The sequence below is a fragment of the Branchiostoma belcheri genome, unplaced genomic scaffold (genome assembly GCF_001625305.1).
Source record: "Branchiostoma belcheri isolate BF01 breed outbred unplaced genomic scaffold, Haploidv18h27 scaffold30, whole genome shotgun sequence".
Lineage (NCBI taxonomy): Eukaryota > Metazoa > Chordata > Leptocardii > Amphioxiformes > Branchiostomatidae > Branchiostoma > Branchiostoma belcheri.
The window spans coordinates 680317-697983 of NW_017803910.1; the positions used below are offsets into that span (position 1 = coordinate 680317).

At 40.8% G+C, this 17667-nt stretch overlaps 2 protein-coding genes across 2 annotated transcripts; one reads left to right on the top strand and one right to left on the bottom strand.

Moving 5' to 3' along the window:
- The first annotated feature begins 249 nt into the window (after positions 1–249).
- On the top strand, positions 250–2809 carry LOC109474099 (immune-associated nucleotide-binding protein 12-like). Its single transcript, XM_019774311.1, has 3 exons — positions 250–305; positions 1749–2375; positions 2792–2809. Exons 2-3 carry the CDS (start codon positions 1749–1751, stop codon positions 2807–2809), a joined length of 645 nt encoding a protein of 214 aa, XP_019629870.1. The 5' UTR covers positions 250–305.
- A 1023-nt stretch (positions 2810–3832) lies between these two features.
- On the bottom strand, positions 3833–14849 carry LOC109474227 (TBC1 domain family member 5-like). The gene is made up of 21 exons (XM_019774484.1): positions 14758–14849; positions 13839–14089; positions 13343–13398; positions 12632–12764; positions 11977–12085; positions 11583–11672; positions 11312–11386; positions 11032–11099; positions 10754–10792; positions 10502–10565; positions 10137–10225; positions 9880–9930; positions 9535–9613; positions 9065–9234; positions 8363–8505; positions 7936–8042; positions 7477–7714; positions 6203–6396; positions 4973–5075; positions 4614–4693; positions 3833–4399 (listed from the first exon to the last, which is right to left on the bottom strand). The coding sequence occupies exons 4-21, from the start codon at positions 12748–12750 to the stop codon at positions 3833–3835; spliced, it is 2385 nt and encodes a 794-aa protein (XP_019630043.1). The 5' UTR covers positions 12751–12764; positions 13343–13398; positions 13839–14089; positions 14758–14849.
- Between the last annotated feature and the right edge of the window lie 2818 nt (positions 14850–17667).

A 17667-nucleotide genomic window follows, 5' to 3' on the forward strand; every position in this document is an offset into this window, starting at 1 on the left:
TTCACGAGATGGAGAAAGATTTAGGTAAAATAAGGAAGAATCACTATAACACCTTGAAATAAACAGGGACAAATGTTAGACAACGACAAATTAGCTAACGGATAGTCTCCGATATTTGTCACGTCGTTGTGCGCCCAAGAGATCTACAAGTAAAAAAATTACGTCAACTGATATACCTGTTTTTGCAATAGACCGTGATTTTAGTGAGCATAGATCATTATTGATCAAAGTCACATGTGGTAATAAAGGTTGCTACTGCGGACCAGACTGTTGTTGCAACACGAAATAAGAAGAATCTGTCGAAGGTAGGTTTCTTAAATCCGGTTCAAATACAATAGTGACGTCTAGCGGTGCGCGAAAGCTCTTCTGGGTCAGCCGCCTGCATAGAATTCTTAGAAACTGTCATGCAGGAGAAAGTAGTTAGGGCTAGGGATTGGAATCTTAGAACGAAGGGGACATGCGTATTGAGGAATACATGTGCAAGTAAGTGGGTCGTTTTATATAATACTCTCTCAGTAATTTGACGCTAGAAACAGCGATGTGCTTTAGTTTGCCAATGTCGGCCTATATGTTTGTGGTCGCTCCGAGGGTCTTAATACTAGATAAGCATGTGGGACTCGGGAGGCATGGACTTTGAGTTTTGGTGGCCGCTGCGACTAATGTACCCCGCCGAGCAGCAAGAAAATCGATCCGCCGACGAGTCTGCTAGGGCAGCTCTAAATGACGTTTTCGCAGCAGTAATAAGCCCGGAGTTCTCTCGAGCGGAGATTTTCAGGAATCGGCCAATGCTCGCAGGTCACTTGTCGTTCACCGGACCGAGTCAATCCGACGATTTTAGACCGTCGTGCATCTTCAAAAGTCGGACATGAATAGCTAAAACTGCCGGTCCCGCGTGAGCTTTGCACAATCCTTAATTAATATAAGGGACTATAGTTCAAGTGGTACACAGTTTGATATTGTGATAACATTCTGTCACCCCTATGCATATAATTCAAAGTGTTCTTAATTTCTTTCTACCTGACACGTCAGGCACATTCTGACACATGCAACACGGTATAGTCAGCACAACTCTTACCATCTTTGATGCTATTCTCTTGCAAAATCCTTTGAAAGTATGGCGAAGCTTTAGTAATAAGGCCATCTGTACTGTAGCAACTTTTATGGACGACAGACTCCGCAGACTCCAAATCTAATGCGATAGGACGAAAAAAAAAACAAGGCGGGCAAAAACCCACGTTTCCTAATTTTAAGACCATAAACCTAGCTCGTTACTGTTAAACAATTAAGGCGACATAATATTACAACCAGGTCTTCTATTCCCATAGACCATAGTCGTCAGGCCTGTCCTTGTAGATGTGTATACATTTCAATGAACTAGAAAAAGTGTAGAAAAGAGCTTCATGTGGTGCCATCATGGGCAGCTACTACAATGGATATTAATATGCGATGGAACATCTGACTGTCAACATTTGTTTAAACGCGAACAATATTGTGCCTGAAGTTTGCCAGATCCCTGATGGTCTCTGCCTACCAAAATACAGATATCAATCATTGACAGAGTGACTCATAAACTGAACTGTCTGGATTCTGAGTCAACGTCAACTTTCCCCTTGATCACTGTTAACGTTATGTTTGAAGCCACAAAAACAACATATTCTTTATGTTACTGGCAAATGTACCGCAGCTTACTAAACAACATATTCAACATAGTGGGAACAAAAATATGTGACGAAGTTTTCTTTCTCCAGATGGAGTCTGCCGAATCCACCAATCAACCTATCCGTTGCGGAAGACCATCGCAAGACGACGAAGACGTCGAGATGGAGTCTACTGGGGAGACAATCACCGTGCTGTTGTTCGGAAAGACAAGAAGCGGCAAGAGTGCCACTGGTAACTCCATCTTGGGCTTTAAGGGTTTTGATGCGGTCCACTCCACAACGACATCATATACCCAGGTATGCCAAAAAGATAACATAAAGACCGTTGTTGTTGATACCCCTGATGTAACAGAGAATCAGGAAGACAACGCAAGCCAAGAGATCGACAGATGGCGTCAGATGACCAAAGATGGCTTTGATGCTCTCCTCCTCGTCTGCAAACTTGGAGTGCGCTTCACTGACCAACAAGAAAGCCTTCTTGGAACGTTGGAGGAGATTTTCGGGACGGAGATCTACAAGTACACCGTAGTCGTTCTTACACACGAGGATAAGCTTGAAGTAGCTATGGAAGAGGAAGGTTGCACGATGGAAGAGTACATGTCTTCGAGTGGTCTCCGCATACTGATGGAAAAGGTGGAGAGTAGGTACGTGGTCTTAAACAACCGCTGTAAGACCGAAGACGAAAACAGGAAGCAAGTGCGGGACTTACTGAGGGCTGTACGTCAGGTATCTGCAAGGAATCAGGGTCCATACATGTGGGCAAGCGGCGGCTGCTGGCGTAAAGTAGTTGCATTCTTTTCGCGATGATGTACACCTTTCACACATTGGTATAAGTTTGGGTTTGACCGTGTTTTTACATGGTGGTTTAGTGGAAAAGGCATGTGTTAAAATCCTACCGACGAGTAGGATTTTAATGATCTATTTCTCTGGCTGAAGTACAAGTTAAACATTGCTTTTTATGTATCAAATCCCATTTTGGATATACATTTTGTATATAAAACGCAATGGAGTGAAGTACTGTAGAAAAAACAAAACAAATTTTGTCTCAAAGTCAAAGACTTATGTTATCTTAATTTTGTGTTATCTATTTTGTGCAACCCATTTTCAAGAAACATAATCTTTGTCTCTTTAAGGCACTGGAAACAATATAAAACATTAAGTTCGCTTACAAGTTAATGAGTTGCTGCAAGATATCACAGCAAACCATGTACAAACGTCATGAAATGAGAGCACATGAACACATATTTGTATGCTGGTATCATATTTGGGGTTTACAAAGAATGCACATTCATAAATTCAAATCTGTATGACCTATTACATAAGATGCCAAAATGAGAAGATATCAGAATGTACAGTGTCACATATAACTGATGACAGAAATACATCCATACAAAAAAAATCTGACTGATATCAGTACAAATAATTACATTCAAACTACAAAGAAACAAAATGCATAATAGTAATACCTTGATGAATCTTAACAATATCCATTCATATCTTTAGCATTTTCAGTGCAAATGTACACATAAAATCTGTAACTGTTACATTATATACATCTTTCAAATTCATAGCATTTACACTAGCCCAACTCATGTCAATGTAGCTTCGTTACATCTTTATGCATGTTAAGATATCTTCAGATGTTTGGAAATCTAAGGACTAATCAATAAAATCTTTGTTGAAAGTTGGTATCACTGTGAAATGCTTGAACATGACTATGTTCTTAATATCAGTGATCTATTATTGCATGCAAATTGCAGAGCTTTAGTACTATTAGTAGAGACACTGCACAGTAGCTGAATTGAATTAATATTTGTATCTTCGCTGGGATATTCATAGTATGTCTTCTGGTATACAGAGATTTACCTATCAAATTAGCATTTGATATTCCCTGTATTTTATGACAATCTACACCTTTGTAAACATCTTAAGTTTATAGACAACAATTTTGTTGACCATAATTAGTTAGGGGCAACAACCTAAGATATTAACAACAAAAAAGAGCAGCGTACCAGAGCTATCAATTCTTAAAATAGTCAGGAATTATACAATTATTACTATCATAATGATAAAGTGTGATACTTTTACATGTCTCTGGCTATCTCTCTGCATAAGAGAAGTTCATAGTCTTTAAAACAATTCAAATTTAGAAACAAAAAAATTTCCAGAAAAAATTACGATGATTCTTTTCCACAATGTTCAGTTCCCATTGTGGTATCTGGGCCAGTAACCGCCTCTTCTGCGTTTACAAATTCAAATTCTTGGGAAATGGATCTTTTCCGTTCCTTGTTTTCCCCAGCATCCTTTGCAGCAGTTCTCTCGTCAAAACCCGCCACCTCTGTATTTTCCTTGTCTTTAAGGACATTTTCTTCCACATCTTGAGTGTCCTTACACTTGGAGGACTCCTCAGATGTTGTAGAAGACTGTAGAGTTGCTTCCTTGTTATGATAGTCCAACATTTCTTGAGGTGGAGGATCGACTTTGTCCAACACAGCAGCATTGAAGCTTTCGCGACTCTGTGTTTCAGACAAGTTAGTACTGATGCTGTCTTTGCTTTCTGTCTGTGACAGGTAATTCGACAGACTGTCCGTTTCTGACGTGTCCACGTTTTCTTCATCCAGTTTGGTTTCCTCCTGGTCGTGTAACGTCTCCTTGGTGAAGTAGTTGTCATTGATGACAATTTCTTCTGACTCCAGAATGTTAGCACTGAACTTCAGGGTCCCTTTAAGAATGTCTCTCACCTAGAATAACAGAAATAATCAACCATGAGGAATAAATTCATTCAGAGTTTACAACTTACAATTTTAAGAATAATTAAATACACAAAACATTTTCTTGAATAAGAATGATAGTGCAGCATCTTTATTCTATTCTTTATATGGTTTAAGACCTCAGTAACTACTGTGTGGGATTAGAACCCAGGACTCCTAGTACACATGATGAATCAATCCTGACCTGTTTAAGACCTGCTAAAGCCAGGAAGACTTCATCCTCATGTTTCAGATCTTCCTGCAGCATGCTGTCTTGTAGGTGGCCTAGAAGGACAGACAAATTTGTTAGAAATTAGTTTCCCTTAGCTACATCATTCTACCTATCTATAGATTGATGCTTCTACCTGGTGTGATGTGTTGTAATGTTACAACTTAATAATAAACATTCAAAATGTATTGAAATGTACAGTTCAAGTAAAGCTGAAAGACTTTCCAAAGGTATAATAGAATCAGTTCCCCAGTAAAACAGCCAAAGAGACACCATCAAATATGACATATGAGCCAACTAATGAGTGAGTGAAGGAAGGAATCAGAAGAACGTACTGATGTGAGCGTCCATCTTGCTGCTGCAGTATTTACACATGGCCTCCATGTCGTGCAGCTTGGACTGCAGGGCTCCTGTTTTCTTCTGCAGCTTGTCCGCCTCCTGCAGCAAAACCAGGAACAAATTCCAGCATGGAAGTGCCAGCAATAAACAATGTTGATGGATGAAAAAGTACACCCTTGTCCAGGTTAACAACCAACCAACCACTTACACTGTAGGACATCCTTTCTCCCTGCTGCCTAACCAAATGACTCCTTCAGAGACAAGAAAGGCCGCAGTACCAAGAACTAGCCTTTCCTCCTTTTTATGGTGGACCAAAGTTTAGCTCTATAGAGCTGTTGCAAATAGTCAATACCTTTATCACCTTTAGCACCGGTAAATTGAAATAAACAAATTATGCTGGTAGAGATTCTGAGATGGAAAAACACACAAGGAAATGTAGACTGAGAGAACAAAAGAAAGGATGTGAGGATCCAAACCAAAATATCCACAGAAAGTCTTTCCATGACCCTTTCTTGTCTGTCCCAGAGCTATACACCCTAGAACTGTACCTTAAAAGTCCAACCCTTGGTTTTTGCTCTTCATTCCGACTAACATGGTACAGTACTTAGGGGGGCAACTCCATCCACCAGCCATCTAAAATCTGTCGACAAAAACTCACAGGTTTTAACCACTGGTAGAACGCTGTTCCACGGACGTCACTGGGTGACTTGGGCAACTTAAACTTCGCCTTGGTTATGGGTGTTGCTGAAGACAGGGATGAATTGTTCGTGGCTGCTTTTCCATCTGTATTTATTACCTTTGTCATCTTGTAGGTGTATGGTATAAAATTAGTGTGTACAATTGTAGATTAGATTGTTTTTGACAGTTTCTACATTTCAGACCACAATACTTTGGGTCTCTCAGCTCCTGACTAACTTATTTAGCTGAAGTACATGCTGACAAAGGTTTCCCCAGCTAATACTGACATTTCTAATGCTACAGAATTTGTATGCAAGTCTAGAAATTCGGGTTCACCTTATCCCTACATCCTAATCCCATAAAAAATACAAATTTGTTGCCAAACAGCTACCTCAGCACAGGCTAAAGGTTTGGGTTGAAATTTCATCTATCCATTAATGTGTATAAACTTGAATTTTTAGCTAACTACAGTTATCACTTTGTATGTTACAATGCTGAGTACCAATATTTGTATTTTCTATGCTTCACCCTTAAGCTGCGAGTCTTACCTCTTTCAATGATGCCTTGACCTTAGTCCTGCTGTGTGTGCGAGAGGAGGTTGTGTTCCCTGACAGGGGGTCCTTGGCAGCCTGGGGAGACTTCGCCATGTCCTGTAGGGGCTCCATCTTCGCTGCTGCTCGGGACGAAGAACTGGAAGAGGCTTTCAGATCTTCCAGTTCATCTTCCAATGGATGAGAGAAACCTAGAAAAACACAGGCATTCATCAGTGAATATTTACAACATAGTATGTACATAGTTGCAAGTGAAAAGCTTTTTGATCAGAAGTTAAGGTTGTGCAGAGAGGGACAGAAGCAAGATGCACAAAGAAATAAAAATGTGGCAGGCAAGATGTCAAGATTTAAGCCGGCATCACAGCAGGAAAGTAGCTGGACAGGTCTGAGAGCTCTAATGGTCATTGACATCAGCACTCAACTGGTGTACTCTACATCACTACATGAATGCTCACTCAATGTTCACTGGTCTTCAAGCTCCAGGCAAATGAATGGTACATTTTCAGGTGAGAAGTCTAGCAATTCAGAAATTTGACAACCAAATTTGGCCAAAGGTTGATGATAGTGCAATGCCGGCTTAAAAGACAAAAAGAAAACAGCATGTAGATTTATGTACATTGTACTCATTGAAACTTTATACAGGTTTTGGATAAGTGTGTGGTATCTTTAGAGTTACGATAATTGCAAGCAAGTTTTTCCCATATACACATGTATCTATCACATTTTGCAAGACCCTCAAAGCTTTTGGTTTGTCTGTAAAATTTCTTCTTTGGGGGGAAAGGCATGCATAATGAGGGCAGCTACGGCACCTGGGTGATGGGAGGGTGATTCACCCTTGACCCTTGACCTTTCAGGGTCAGAGGGCACGTGTCGTGGTGATCGGAAAAGCTCAGAGTCCTCGGAGCTGGAGCTGAACCAATCGGCTGCGACAACAGCTACGGGAGGGCAGAACACCGAGGACAACAGACAGAGGGGTGAAAATGGACATAGATGTGTTGAGAGGGCAAAAGGCATAGTCTGAGATGAAGCATAGAACCATGCGTGTGGAAAAACTAACTACAGATCAAATTATATCATCATGAAAAGAACTCAAATGTCTTAGCTCCATCAAGATCAATTACTTTCTAAGGTATATCTACATAATTATACGGTTCTTACGGTAATTATATTACAAAATCCTTCATGAAAAGGTGATTTTGTTATCAAGTACTTTTAAGTTCTAATTAAGATAAGTTTATGGTATCAGCCTCTTCAAGTGTCTGTCTTCTCACCAGTCTCTGGTTCGCTATCTGCCTTTTTCATGGTCCTCTTCCGCACTTCACCTCCCTTCGGCTTCTGCATTTTCCGGGTGAGGGTCGACCAACCGGCCGTGACCTTGCTCCCGACATTCTGCATGGACTTTGCCCTTTGACCCCTCTGTTGCTGGCTTTGACTTCCATTGGAGGGGTCAGAGGTCAATTTCATCTGGTGTCCATAGTGGTATTCATAGTTGACAGGTCGAGGATAGTTCTATACAGTGTAGAAGTGCAACATCATTCAGCAATCTGTTAACTAACATAATATATTATACAGAAATCCATACTGAATGATCCCATTGGTCAACACTTGTATAAGATTTGAATCCATTTATAAAGTTGCTCCTTGCTTTCCTAGGGATCGGAGAAAGACTTATTATAATATTTGAACACTCAGACAAAAATGGTAAAAATAACTTCTTGTTTGTCTCCTACCTTGGGGTCTCTGAGATACAGAGCCTTGTTGACTAGGAAATGCACGTCTCCCATTGGTGGATATCTCATGAGTGTGGTCATACAGGTCTGGTAGTCACCGGACACAACTGGAAAAAGAAATCAAAGGTTTCACACCTCTAGGATGTATTTAGTGTTGTGAAATTCTTCCTAATAGTAATTATTATTCATTAGTATGAATTTATGACTGTCTGTGCATTTTCTCTCATTTTGTTGGTCTTAATCTTTATCAAACCTCCAATTAATATCAATACACTTTTAATTGTGCTATGAAGCATTTTTGATGTCAATTCTTTGAATAACAGTGCTAAAACAAAACAAATCAAAACATGCATAGCACTGAGTATATATATAATATATTCATTGTCTATCACACGTACAAGCAATCAAAAACAATCCCAGCACTTACGTAAGTTCTTGATGTACAGCAGCATGGCCACAAAGATGTAGTCCACCAGGCCGAAGCTGATGCCGTCACTGAAGATGGCGTCCCACAGGAAGAGCAGGTCCTGCAGAGGGAACTCACGGCCAAACAGGAGACGGATCCAACGTCTAGGGGGATAATGATACATCTGTCTGTATCTGTGTCTGTATAGCCCGTATAACCGCCCTTTCTTCATAACACACAAGCTTCGCAGGAAAGCGGTGTGGCGGCAGCTGGATACATTACGCCTTGTTACACCTCAGTGATCCTTGAACATCTAACTCTAAACATTGTTGAAAGCTATCTAATGATAATGACCCTACTGTACTTGGTGACAGAGAGCTCCACTCTGTGATAATTACAGGAAAGAACGTGTTTTTGAACACCTAGATCCTTGGTTGATAACCCTGGCATGACTATTATTATTACATGAAGAAATAATCAATATACTGAAGCCACAGAAATTATGTGTACTTCAGGATACCTTAGACAAGATCAGGATAGCTTAGACAAGGTAGTTAAGAAAGGATAAGTAACACTAAAGACTATATTAGACCTTTAGTCATTTACTTTGGAATTCATACATGTATTTAATCTTCTCCTTGCCACGTAACCCTAGAAACAATGCAAATTTTATGACAAACAGTACCTTGGGAGGCTGAAGGTTAAGCTGCGTAGTACACTTACATTCCGTAGACCTGTGGCGGGATCTGCAGTCTCCGCAGGTGTGCGTGGAGCGTGTGGTCGTGTTTCTTCAGGATCAGGTCCTGTACCCGTGTCAGCTTCGTCACGATGGCCGGCGAGGGCGCCGAGTCCTCGGGATTGGAGAAGGGAACTTGCATGGCAATGTCATGGTTCTGTAAGGGAGCAAATAATACCGTAATTTGCTTTCACAGTAGCAACAAGTTCACGGTCTGAAAAAAACGGAGATGTTCACTGAACTATAAGTTCCAGTGGCAGCAGGTGTAGAAAAAAAGTTGACAAGTTATTTCTTGATGGTAATGATAAGTTTGTGGTACAGAAGTGACCGTGAAAATGGTGAAAAAAAATTACGTTTTAGTAGTACATTTATAACTAGAGATGCTGCCATTTGCAAGCAAATACAGCATATTTCACTCCATCTCCCTCTTTCTGGAAAAACGGAATCTACCACATACCTGAGAAGCCGGGGGTGTTTCTACACACAGGTGAGAGTACCAGGGTTCTACTGTCTCCATGATCTGACAGAACATTGCACTGCAAAGAACAATTCAGGAATGTTTGTTTTTGCATTGTGGCATTATCAACCTTACAAAAACATTAGAAGATTGTTGCTATTTGACTGAATTATCATCAAAATACGAGATGGGTAACAACTTTTCTGTCCTACAATATTTGGTGAAAGAGTTTCTATAACACTTCTTTTTCTAAACCAAAGCCTACTCTAAACTTTGCAATAAATTATACAACTTATCATATCAGTTTCAGTTTCAGTGTATCAAAACAAAAAGACGTTGACTTACTATGCATCATTCTCCAGGTATGCTGGGTCCAATACAAGTCTAGCTATGTCTCTGTAAAAAAGAAAAAGGAGAATGTAGAAGTTCTGCTGCAGTAACATAGGAAGCTGCCAGGAGGGCGATAAACTTTTGCTGCCAGAAAAGGCCATCTTAGATCCTTGTTGGTGGTTGGTGACTGCTTGACATCAAAATCATATGACATCAAAATTATACAAAGACCTACAACCAATGTACCAGCAACACTTTAAATGGTAACTTACGGTGTAGTAGAAATTTCTGAAGCGTGCAGGAAGGCCTGATGGTCACAGTGGAGAACAAAGATGACAGGAGCCAGGAGCTCGTGCATTCCCTGGGGAATTACAGAAATCATGTGGTTTTAAAAAATCTTACACATGTACTAGAAAAGATAATGTACTCTGGATATTAACGACATTTGATATAATACGCTCAAAGTGTACACTATAAAGTCAAGTCAAAGCTTATTGCACAACGATTGTAACAGGTACAATGTAAATTACTAGCATAAAAGTTCATGAAAGTAAGATTTGACCAGGTTAAGGTTTGTCTGATTTAAATGTTACTGTACAGTAGTAAATTTGATTCAGAAAAATAAATCAGAGCTGACCTGTCTGTATCCCAGTCTCACGTTCTCTCTGGCATAGCAGAACAGGATGTTTATCATCATCTCCCTGGGAACAAGAGCATTGAACATTACTACCATGGGAAAGAGAACAAAACACCCCCCTCCCCAATAAAAGGTATTTTGATTATCATTTCAGTACATTACAATCAAAACAAAACAGAACAGCCACCATTATTTGCAGACAACAAACACAAATCATTTTCTATACAGATATATGGAGTAAAAAGTACTTACCTAAGTTCCTTTTTCTGAAAGAATTCTATTTCTGGGAAGCTGCAAAGAGACACAAGAAATACAATAATTTGTAATTGCACATCAAATCCTTAGATTTAATGTTGAGTAAAACCGTTTCGGTTACTGTTGTGAAAATGGATAAAAAACAGCTAATCAATCTAATACCCAGCACTTTATGGCCCCTAATCCTTACTGGCTAGAGATCTAATACTGTGTAGAATTGAAAAGCAAAAAAATTTTGCTCAAAGAAGTTCAAGCAATGCTTCAATACAACTTACGTTCTCCGAACATCTTGACTTATCATTTCTCGCAACTCCTCATCCTTAAAGAACTGGTTCCAAGGACTCTGTGAAGTCAAAGAAGATTGATTTTTATAAGACAGTGCTCATGACTCAATGACTTGAGAGTTGCTGGGTAAAATAAACAAGAGGGAAAATTAAAAGAAGCAAACTGATCTAGATAAAAAGCAATACCTACAATGTAAAACTGTATAGTTAACAGTATATGTACGTATAATCTAATGTGCATAGTAACATGGTAATTTCATGATCATCCCACCTCTTCCTCCTGTGATAGAGGGTTACTGATAGCCAGGTCCAGTTCTTGGGCCTTCTGTCGTGGGTTTACAATATGCTGAAAATAAACACAGAAGTATTATAATTATACAATGTAGGCTGCATATTCAAGTGATCAAGAATGCTCCTATTAGAAATTCTTGGACTAGGAATGGTTCATCTGGAGTTAGAAGTGTTTGGCCACAAGCTCTTGAGCAGGAGGCCCAGTCGGTTCTTGATGGTGAGAGATAGTGTAACACAGACAACCAACTCACCCTGTCTCTGATGTCGTTGTACATTGACCTCCACTGTTTGACCTTGTAGGTCCAGTCAGACTGGGACTCAGGCATCACCTCAAGGAACAACTGATCAGATGGGAAAAGGAAAGTCCGGTATTATTCAAGGAGCCACCCATTTGAATATGACACATACCAAAAAATCATGCTAAAGTTGTGACATTTTTACACAGGCATTACATTTCTTCAAGTGTGCATCATTGGCCAATCAGTACTGCACACCTTTCTTCTTCATCAACCCATACAACCATACGTGGTTGTAATTTTAACCAAATTAAGAATAGAATTTTGTAATTGGTCCAAACAGCCTGGCTATATGATAATGATTAAATGATTGACAATGACTGGATGATTAACTAGGAAGAGTTCCTACCCTCCAACAGACGCTCCTGAAGCGACAGCTGCGTAGCTCGCCCCTCAGGGCGGCCTGTCGGACTGTCCGGATGTAGTCAGGTGACATGAACAGTCGCTTCCACTCATCACTGCAGCAAAACAACAACAAACAGTTTTAAATTAGTAGTGCACAAAATTCTACATGTCACTTCCATCCACTCAACACTGCAGCAAAACAACAACAAACAGTTTAGAATAGATGTGTAAAAAAATTCCACATGAAGGCTATTAGACCATTACATCTTCATGAATAAAATATCTTTACACACACATTTTTGTCCATGAAAGATGACAGATAGAGCAAATTTTTTGTCCCTCATGAGCAACAAAATTCCATGAGTGACATAAAGACAGACACTGACTAGACCACTGATGTTAAAAAAAACAGTGGGCCGATTTGAGTAATCTCCAAGCAGATCATACAGTGGCAATTCTCCATTGGGCAGACGACTGTCCATTAGCAGGTGGCCAATGGATACTGTCTGGCTAATGGGTACTGCCAGGTCAATTTGGTACTGTCTTTTGATGTCACCAAAAAATTTGCTTGGAGATAAGATTTGAATACATTGTACTTCATGACTAAACAATTAGGCTCAAACAAACAAACAAACAAACAAACAAACAAACAAACACACCTGTAAGAATGAGTGACAGGAGTGGGAGGTTCTGAGCTGTTCTCCTGGTCCAGGTTGTCTTCTATAGAGTCCTCCTGTCCCTGGAACACTGGGTTACTGATCATCAGCCTATCATCCATCGTCTCTGTCTTATCTACACAGGAAGAAGTAAACAATAAGAGACCAATAAGGTGTTGGGAAAGGATAGAAATATATCTGTGTTAGGCCTTACCCTGGGTGCTATCCTATTAATGCTAACGGCATACAAATAGGATGGCAGATTTTGAATCTATCTACACTCAGACAAATTTTGCAACTCAAAAAAGACATGCAGGTAGAGAAACATATACATAAATATTTCTTTATTGTTACATAGACAGTCAGTCACCATATGACCTTATACCCACAAAGGATTGCATCTATGTATTCTTTCATGCATTGTACTAACTTCAGGAGGAGAAAATATAAAAATCTAACTACAGACACAAACTTGGGGATGGAAATGATAAAGATTATCACAATATGTTATAGGGACTGGCTACCATAGAAAACATTAAACAAGCCATCATGCATGCCAAAGGCCTTTTTTGTAGAAATTCTGTTCTGTTGCAACAGAACTGAATTTTCTCAACTCAAATCTTTCAAAGAAGGCCTTTAATAGAGCCTCTATTCTACTGGGGTTTTACTACATAATCATGCGGGAGTCTTGTTGCAGGTGATTTCAGCACTCACCGACTTACTGACACACAGATATTCTGGACTTTAATACACTTCTGCACACTGTTAGTCTGTAAAATAACATTTACATTGAATCTATGCTGTAGCAATATCCCATTTTTTAAATCTCCCTCTTGTACGTGTACACGTTCACGAATGTGTAATCTCACTAGCTGAAAAGACATACTATACGCTTCATTTACCTGACACAAAAGCAACATAAAGAAGATAGAAAACAAGAAGAGAAAACTGAGCAAGCTGTAATTTTGCAATTCAAACATTAAGGACTGTGTTACTGATCAATGTTCAATTTTAGAATTAAAAATAGTTATCAAATTGTTAACATACTATTCAGATCAATCATAGTTATATCCTGATAAAATGGAAAATAGAGGCACATTGTAAATGAAAACATTTCTGTAAAAGCATGCAAGTTTTATGAAAATTCATATCAAAACAAAACTTATTATATACATGATGTTATATAAGTAAAAGTTGTAAGTACACTCACCAGACAATGGATGCCCCCCGTTGCCAAACATGTCCAGAGTACTATGGATGTCATCACTCAAACGCTGGCTCTTAGATTCTGTCATGTCTTAAAGATTATTGCATCAAATCCTTTGGATGAAAAATCATAGCAGCGGAAGTGTTCAGCCCTATGTTACGTGATGTTGCCAGTTCTGTTGTCTGTGTCATAGAACCATTTTATACACCTGGGAGTTCAACAGTTGGATGTACCCAGTCCAAACCAAAGGCTTTCTGAAATAAAAGATAAGATTATGAATGTTTTGAGATTCAGTGTTCTTGCTATTAAGACAATCAAAGATGGCAGGCTTCACTCCCTAGTAAATTATGATACAAATTGTGTAAACTTTTTTTCTGTTAACCCAACTGTGAATATGAGAGATAAAGAGAAAAACAAATATAATGTGAGCTAAAATAGCAGTTCAAGTCACAGTGTCATTTGACACAACATTATGTAAAACTTGTGTAACTACATAGACTAAAGTTAACTAGGTCAATGTTTAGAAGGTTTAAAGGGCCAAATAAGTATACAACTTGATGAATGTGTATACTGTATAGCTTTAGATTGAAGAAATAACAACTGTGCCCATTTTAGACTCGTTGTATAAACAGAGTACTAACGAAGTAATCAGTCTGATCATCACTCTGGAACAATTTGACGTTTTATAGCCCTGGCGGCAAATTGTCTTCTGCGAAAATCATGTGATGTTATGTTGTGCCCCCCTCCCCATTTTACACTAAGGCGATTTGCAGTTACCTTGGCTTAAATTACACGAAATCGGCAAAATTTCTGCCCCTTCTACATAAGCTAACGAAGCAGAAAAGGCTAATTCAAATGCATATTTGATGTAAAGCTCGCAAAGTAAACGTTTGAAGCACAAGCGGAAGAAGTTTTTACTTACATCCACCTGATCGGCAAGATGGCGGCTGGGTCACGTGACGAGTTGTGTCATGCGGAGGGGCAAACCATTTCTGTCAGGGGGAGATCACTAATCTCGGGTGGGGTTGTGAGTGGATGAGTGAATGAGTGAGTGAGTGTGTGTGTGTGTGTGTGAGTGAGTGAGTGAGTGAGTGAGTGTGATTGAGTGAGTGTGTGTGTGAGTGTGTGTGTGAGTGAGTGTGTGAGTCAGTGAGTGAGTGAGTGAGTGAGTGAGTGGTGAGTGAGTGGGTGAGTGAGTGAGTGTGTGTGAGTGAGTGAGTGTGTGAGTGTGTGTGTGTGTGAGTGAGTGAGTGAGTGAGTGAGTGAGTGAGTGAGTGAGTGAGTGAGTGAGTGAGTGAGTGAGTGAGTGGGTGGGTCAACGGTCACTGGTATAACTTGTGACATGTTGAGCAGCATTCCACACGGTTCCAGCAAGTTTGGCGTGAGTAGGGCGAGGAGTGGACATATTTGACGCACAACTGACCGATGCTGGACGTGTTGTCAATGGACAGTCGGCTGTATTCACAACAGAACAGAACGTGTTCATGATATCCTGTTTGCTACCTTCTCAGAACCATATATGAAAAATCCATTTCTTTCTTAACAACTTACTAGCATTTAGAAGATCTCTCTTCTGGGCCTCCATAACGGACTAATTCCCAGTTGGCACAGTCGTGGTACGATTCATTGGTGCATTTCACCCGGCTCAAGGCGGGGTCGGCGTAAACTAGGGCCTCTGTTCCGTCAGCTGCAGCTGGAACAGAAAAACAACAGAAGCCCAGACCTTTTTAGATGGAAGGTCGGCCGCATACGCTAGCCGGCCCTTAAGATTAAGGGTACACCAATATATAAACCACTCTACGTGGTTTTAATGGATGTCAATCAGCGTACCAGTGTCTTTAAAAATCTTAAATGGAAGGTGAACCTAACCAAATAGTTAAGACAACACGGTAGTGACCGTCGAATTATCGGTGAACCAAACGAAGCCGGATAAACCGCTCTACTTGGTTATTGATCTGACGAGGGTTGACGAGATCGATCGAATTTTTTTTGTGTTGGAACAAAGCTTCAACTTTACAACAGTTACTATGGTTTTGATCTTTATTTGTATAATTTATGATTATATTGACTATCGCTTTGACGTTACCAATACTACCTTGTTTGTGTGGTGTCAGGGTTTGTTTGCTTGCAATTGGAACTGTCGTCTTGGAATCGGAACCAGACATGGGAACATCAGCTTTAGTCGTTTCTCTCGCCCTCTGGTGCGTGGATGTCACGGCGGACTTCCAGCCAAAAGTCAGCCAATCAGCGGGTGTTGAAGTAGTGACGTCATTTGGAGGAAGTGGCGTCATGAAGGTCGGCCCCTTTGTAGTTTTGTTTTCGATGCTATTGTTTAAACCCATCTCTAACTCTTTGACTTTTGTGTTCGTTCGTCCCGTTGACACAAGAAAATTCAGCACAATTGGAATGGTTACTATAAGTATGCCAATACATACAGCCACTGCTATACTTATCATAATGAGCCGTCGGCGGTTAAAGCAAGCTGTACAACGGTTTGCCTTGGCGCGTCCTCTCCGGGAACCTGAAAAAAAAAGGAAAATTGTCATGAAATTAGTTCAAGATGCAAACCATATTTCATTGGTTTCCGATATTTCATGTTATGTTATGTTACGTTACGGTATGTTTTGGAATCGCTCAGTAACATTGGCATCATACCTGGTGAATGGTTCCTTTGCCTTTCGGGAGTTCTCGATGATGGTGTGTACATGGGGTTAGGTTGAAGACAGGAGGCAATAGCTTGGGCGCTGGTTAGTGCAGAGAACTGTATCTGGCTAGCCGAGGTGACTGTCGTGGCTTCATTGACGGCAAATTGCCGCCGTGCTGTCCCCTCCAACTCATCGGGTATCACTGCACCTAACGCCGACTCGCCCATGTGGTTACCTTGTAGGCAGGCTGGTGCCCTGGCCAAGGGCTGTAGGATGTTATTCCCGAGGGATGTAAATGTTAGTGGATCGCCTTGTGGCGTTGTTGTCGTTGGCTGATTGGCTAGTGCAGAATTCATTTGGTCACCGATGTCACCCTCGTCTGCGTAAAAGCGAACCTTTCGCCTCTCCTTCTTTTGCCATGCGCCAGACCGCAAACTGCCAGAACCTACCCCTGTGTTCTGGTAGAAGTGCGGTGGAATTGTGGTGTCAGTTGGAGGAAGCTCTTGTGCTGTGAGATGTGACATGCGCGGGTGCCATCTCTCTTTTCGACTCCCCGGTTGCGCCTCGAGCCGCCCTGGCATTGTGGTATGTTCTGGTATGAGACCTTTGCTTCTGCAACTGCACGCATAGGTGTTGCTGAAAATCGTAATGATGCAGCACCATCGTCCTGGTTGTTGGCTACGTCAGAACTTACATGGTCTGAGTCAAAGAACTTCGAAACTGACGGTTTCTGTTTAAGTGGAAGGCGCCGGAACTCGTTCCCATCTTCAAAACCGCCACGAGGGGAGTCAGTGTGCCCTGACTTTGTGCTCTGTTGCACTGCCGAAGGTGTGTTCTTGTGCTCTTTAGTAGTGCCCATCCCAGCGTTAGGATTCAGGTAGGCAACTGCGTAGTACTCGATCATAGATTCTGGTCTTTGTACTGGGCCTTGTGAATTGTTCGCGTGTTGGGCTTCCGTTGTGTGTGCACCACGGGGAACGTCGTGAGCATGGCGAACGGGAAGAAACTGTACGGTTGGTGCTGAAGCGCCTTCCGACAGTGGGTACGAACGGAGGTTCTCGCCAAAGTCCGCCACGAGTCGCGGCCACGTCGGTCTTTTTCGGAATCTCCCGTTCGGGAATCCTGGAACTCTCAAAGCCATTTTTCACTGATACAATAAAAAAAACGTAATTATACCCGAAGGGTAA

Bases quoted from the DNA above. Each gene is read 5' to 3' on its own strand.
- LOC109474099 (XM_019774311.1), top strand. From the start codon at position 1,749: ATGGAGTCTGCCGAATCCACCAATCAACCTATCCGTTGCGGAAGACCA.
- LOC109474227 (XM_019774484.1), bottom strand. From the start codon at position 12,750: ATGGATGATAGGCTGATGATCAGTAACCCAGTGTTCCAGGGACAGGAG. The intron at 8,043-8,362 runs GTAAGTGCTGGG...TTCTTTTTCCAG, and splicing joins GCTGTACATCAAGAACTTAC to TTGTGTCCGGTGACTACCAG. The intron at 4,400-4,613 runs GTCAGGATTGAT...CTGTTATTCTAG, and splicing joins CTTTAGCAGGTCTTAAACAG to GTGAGAGACATTCTTAAAGG.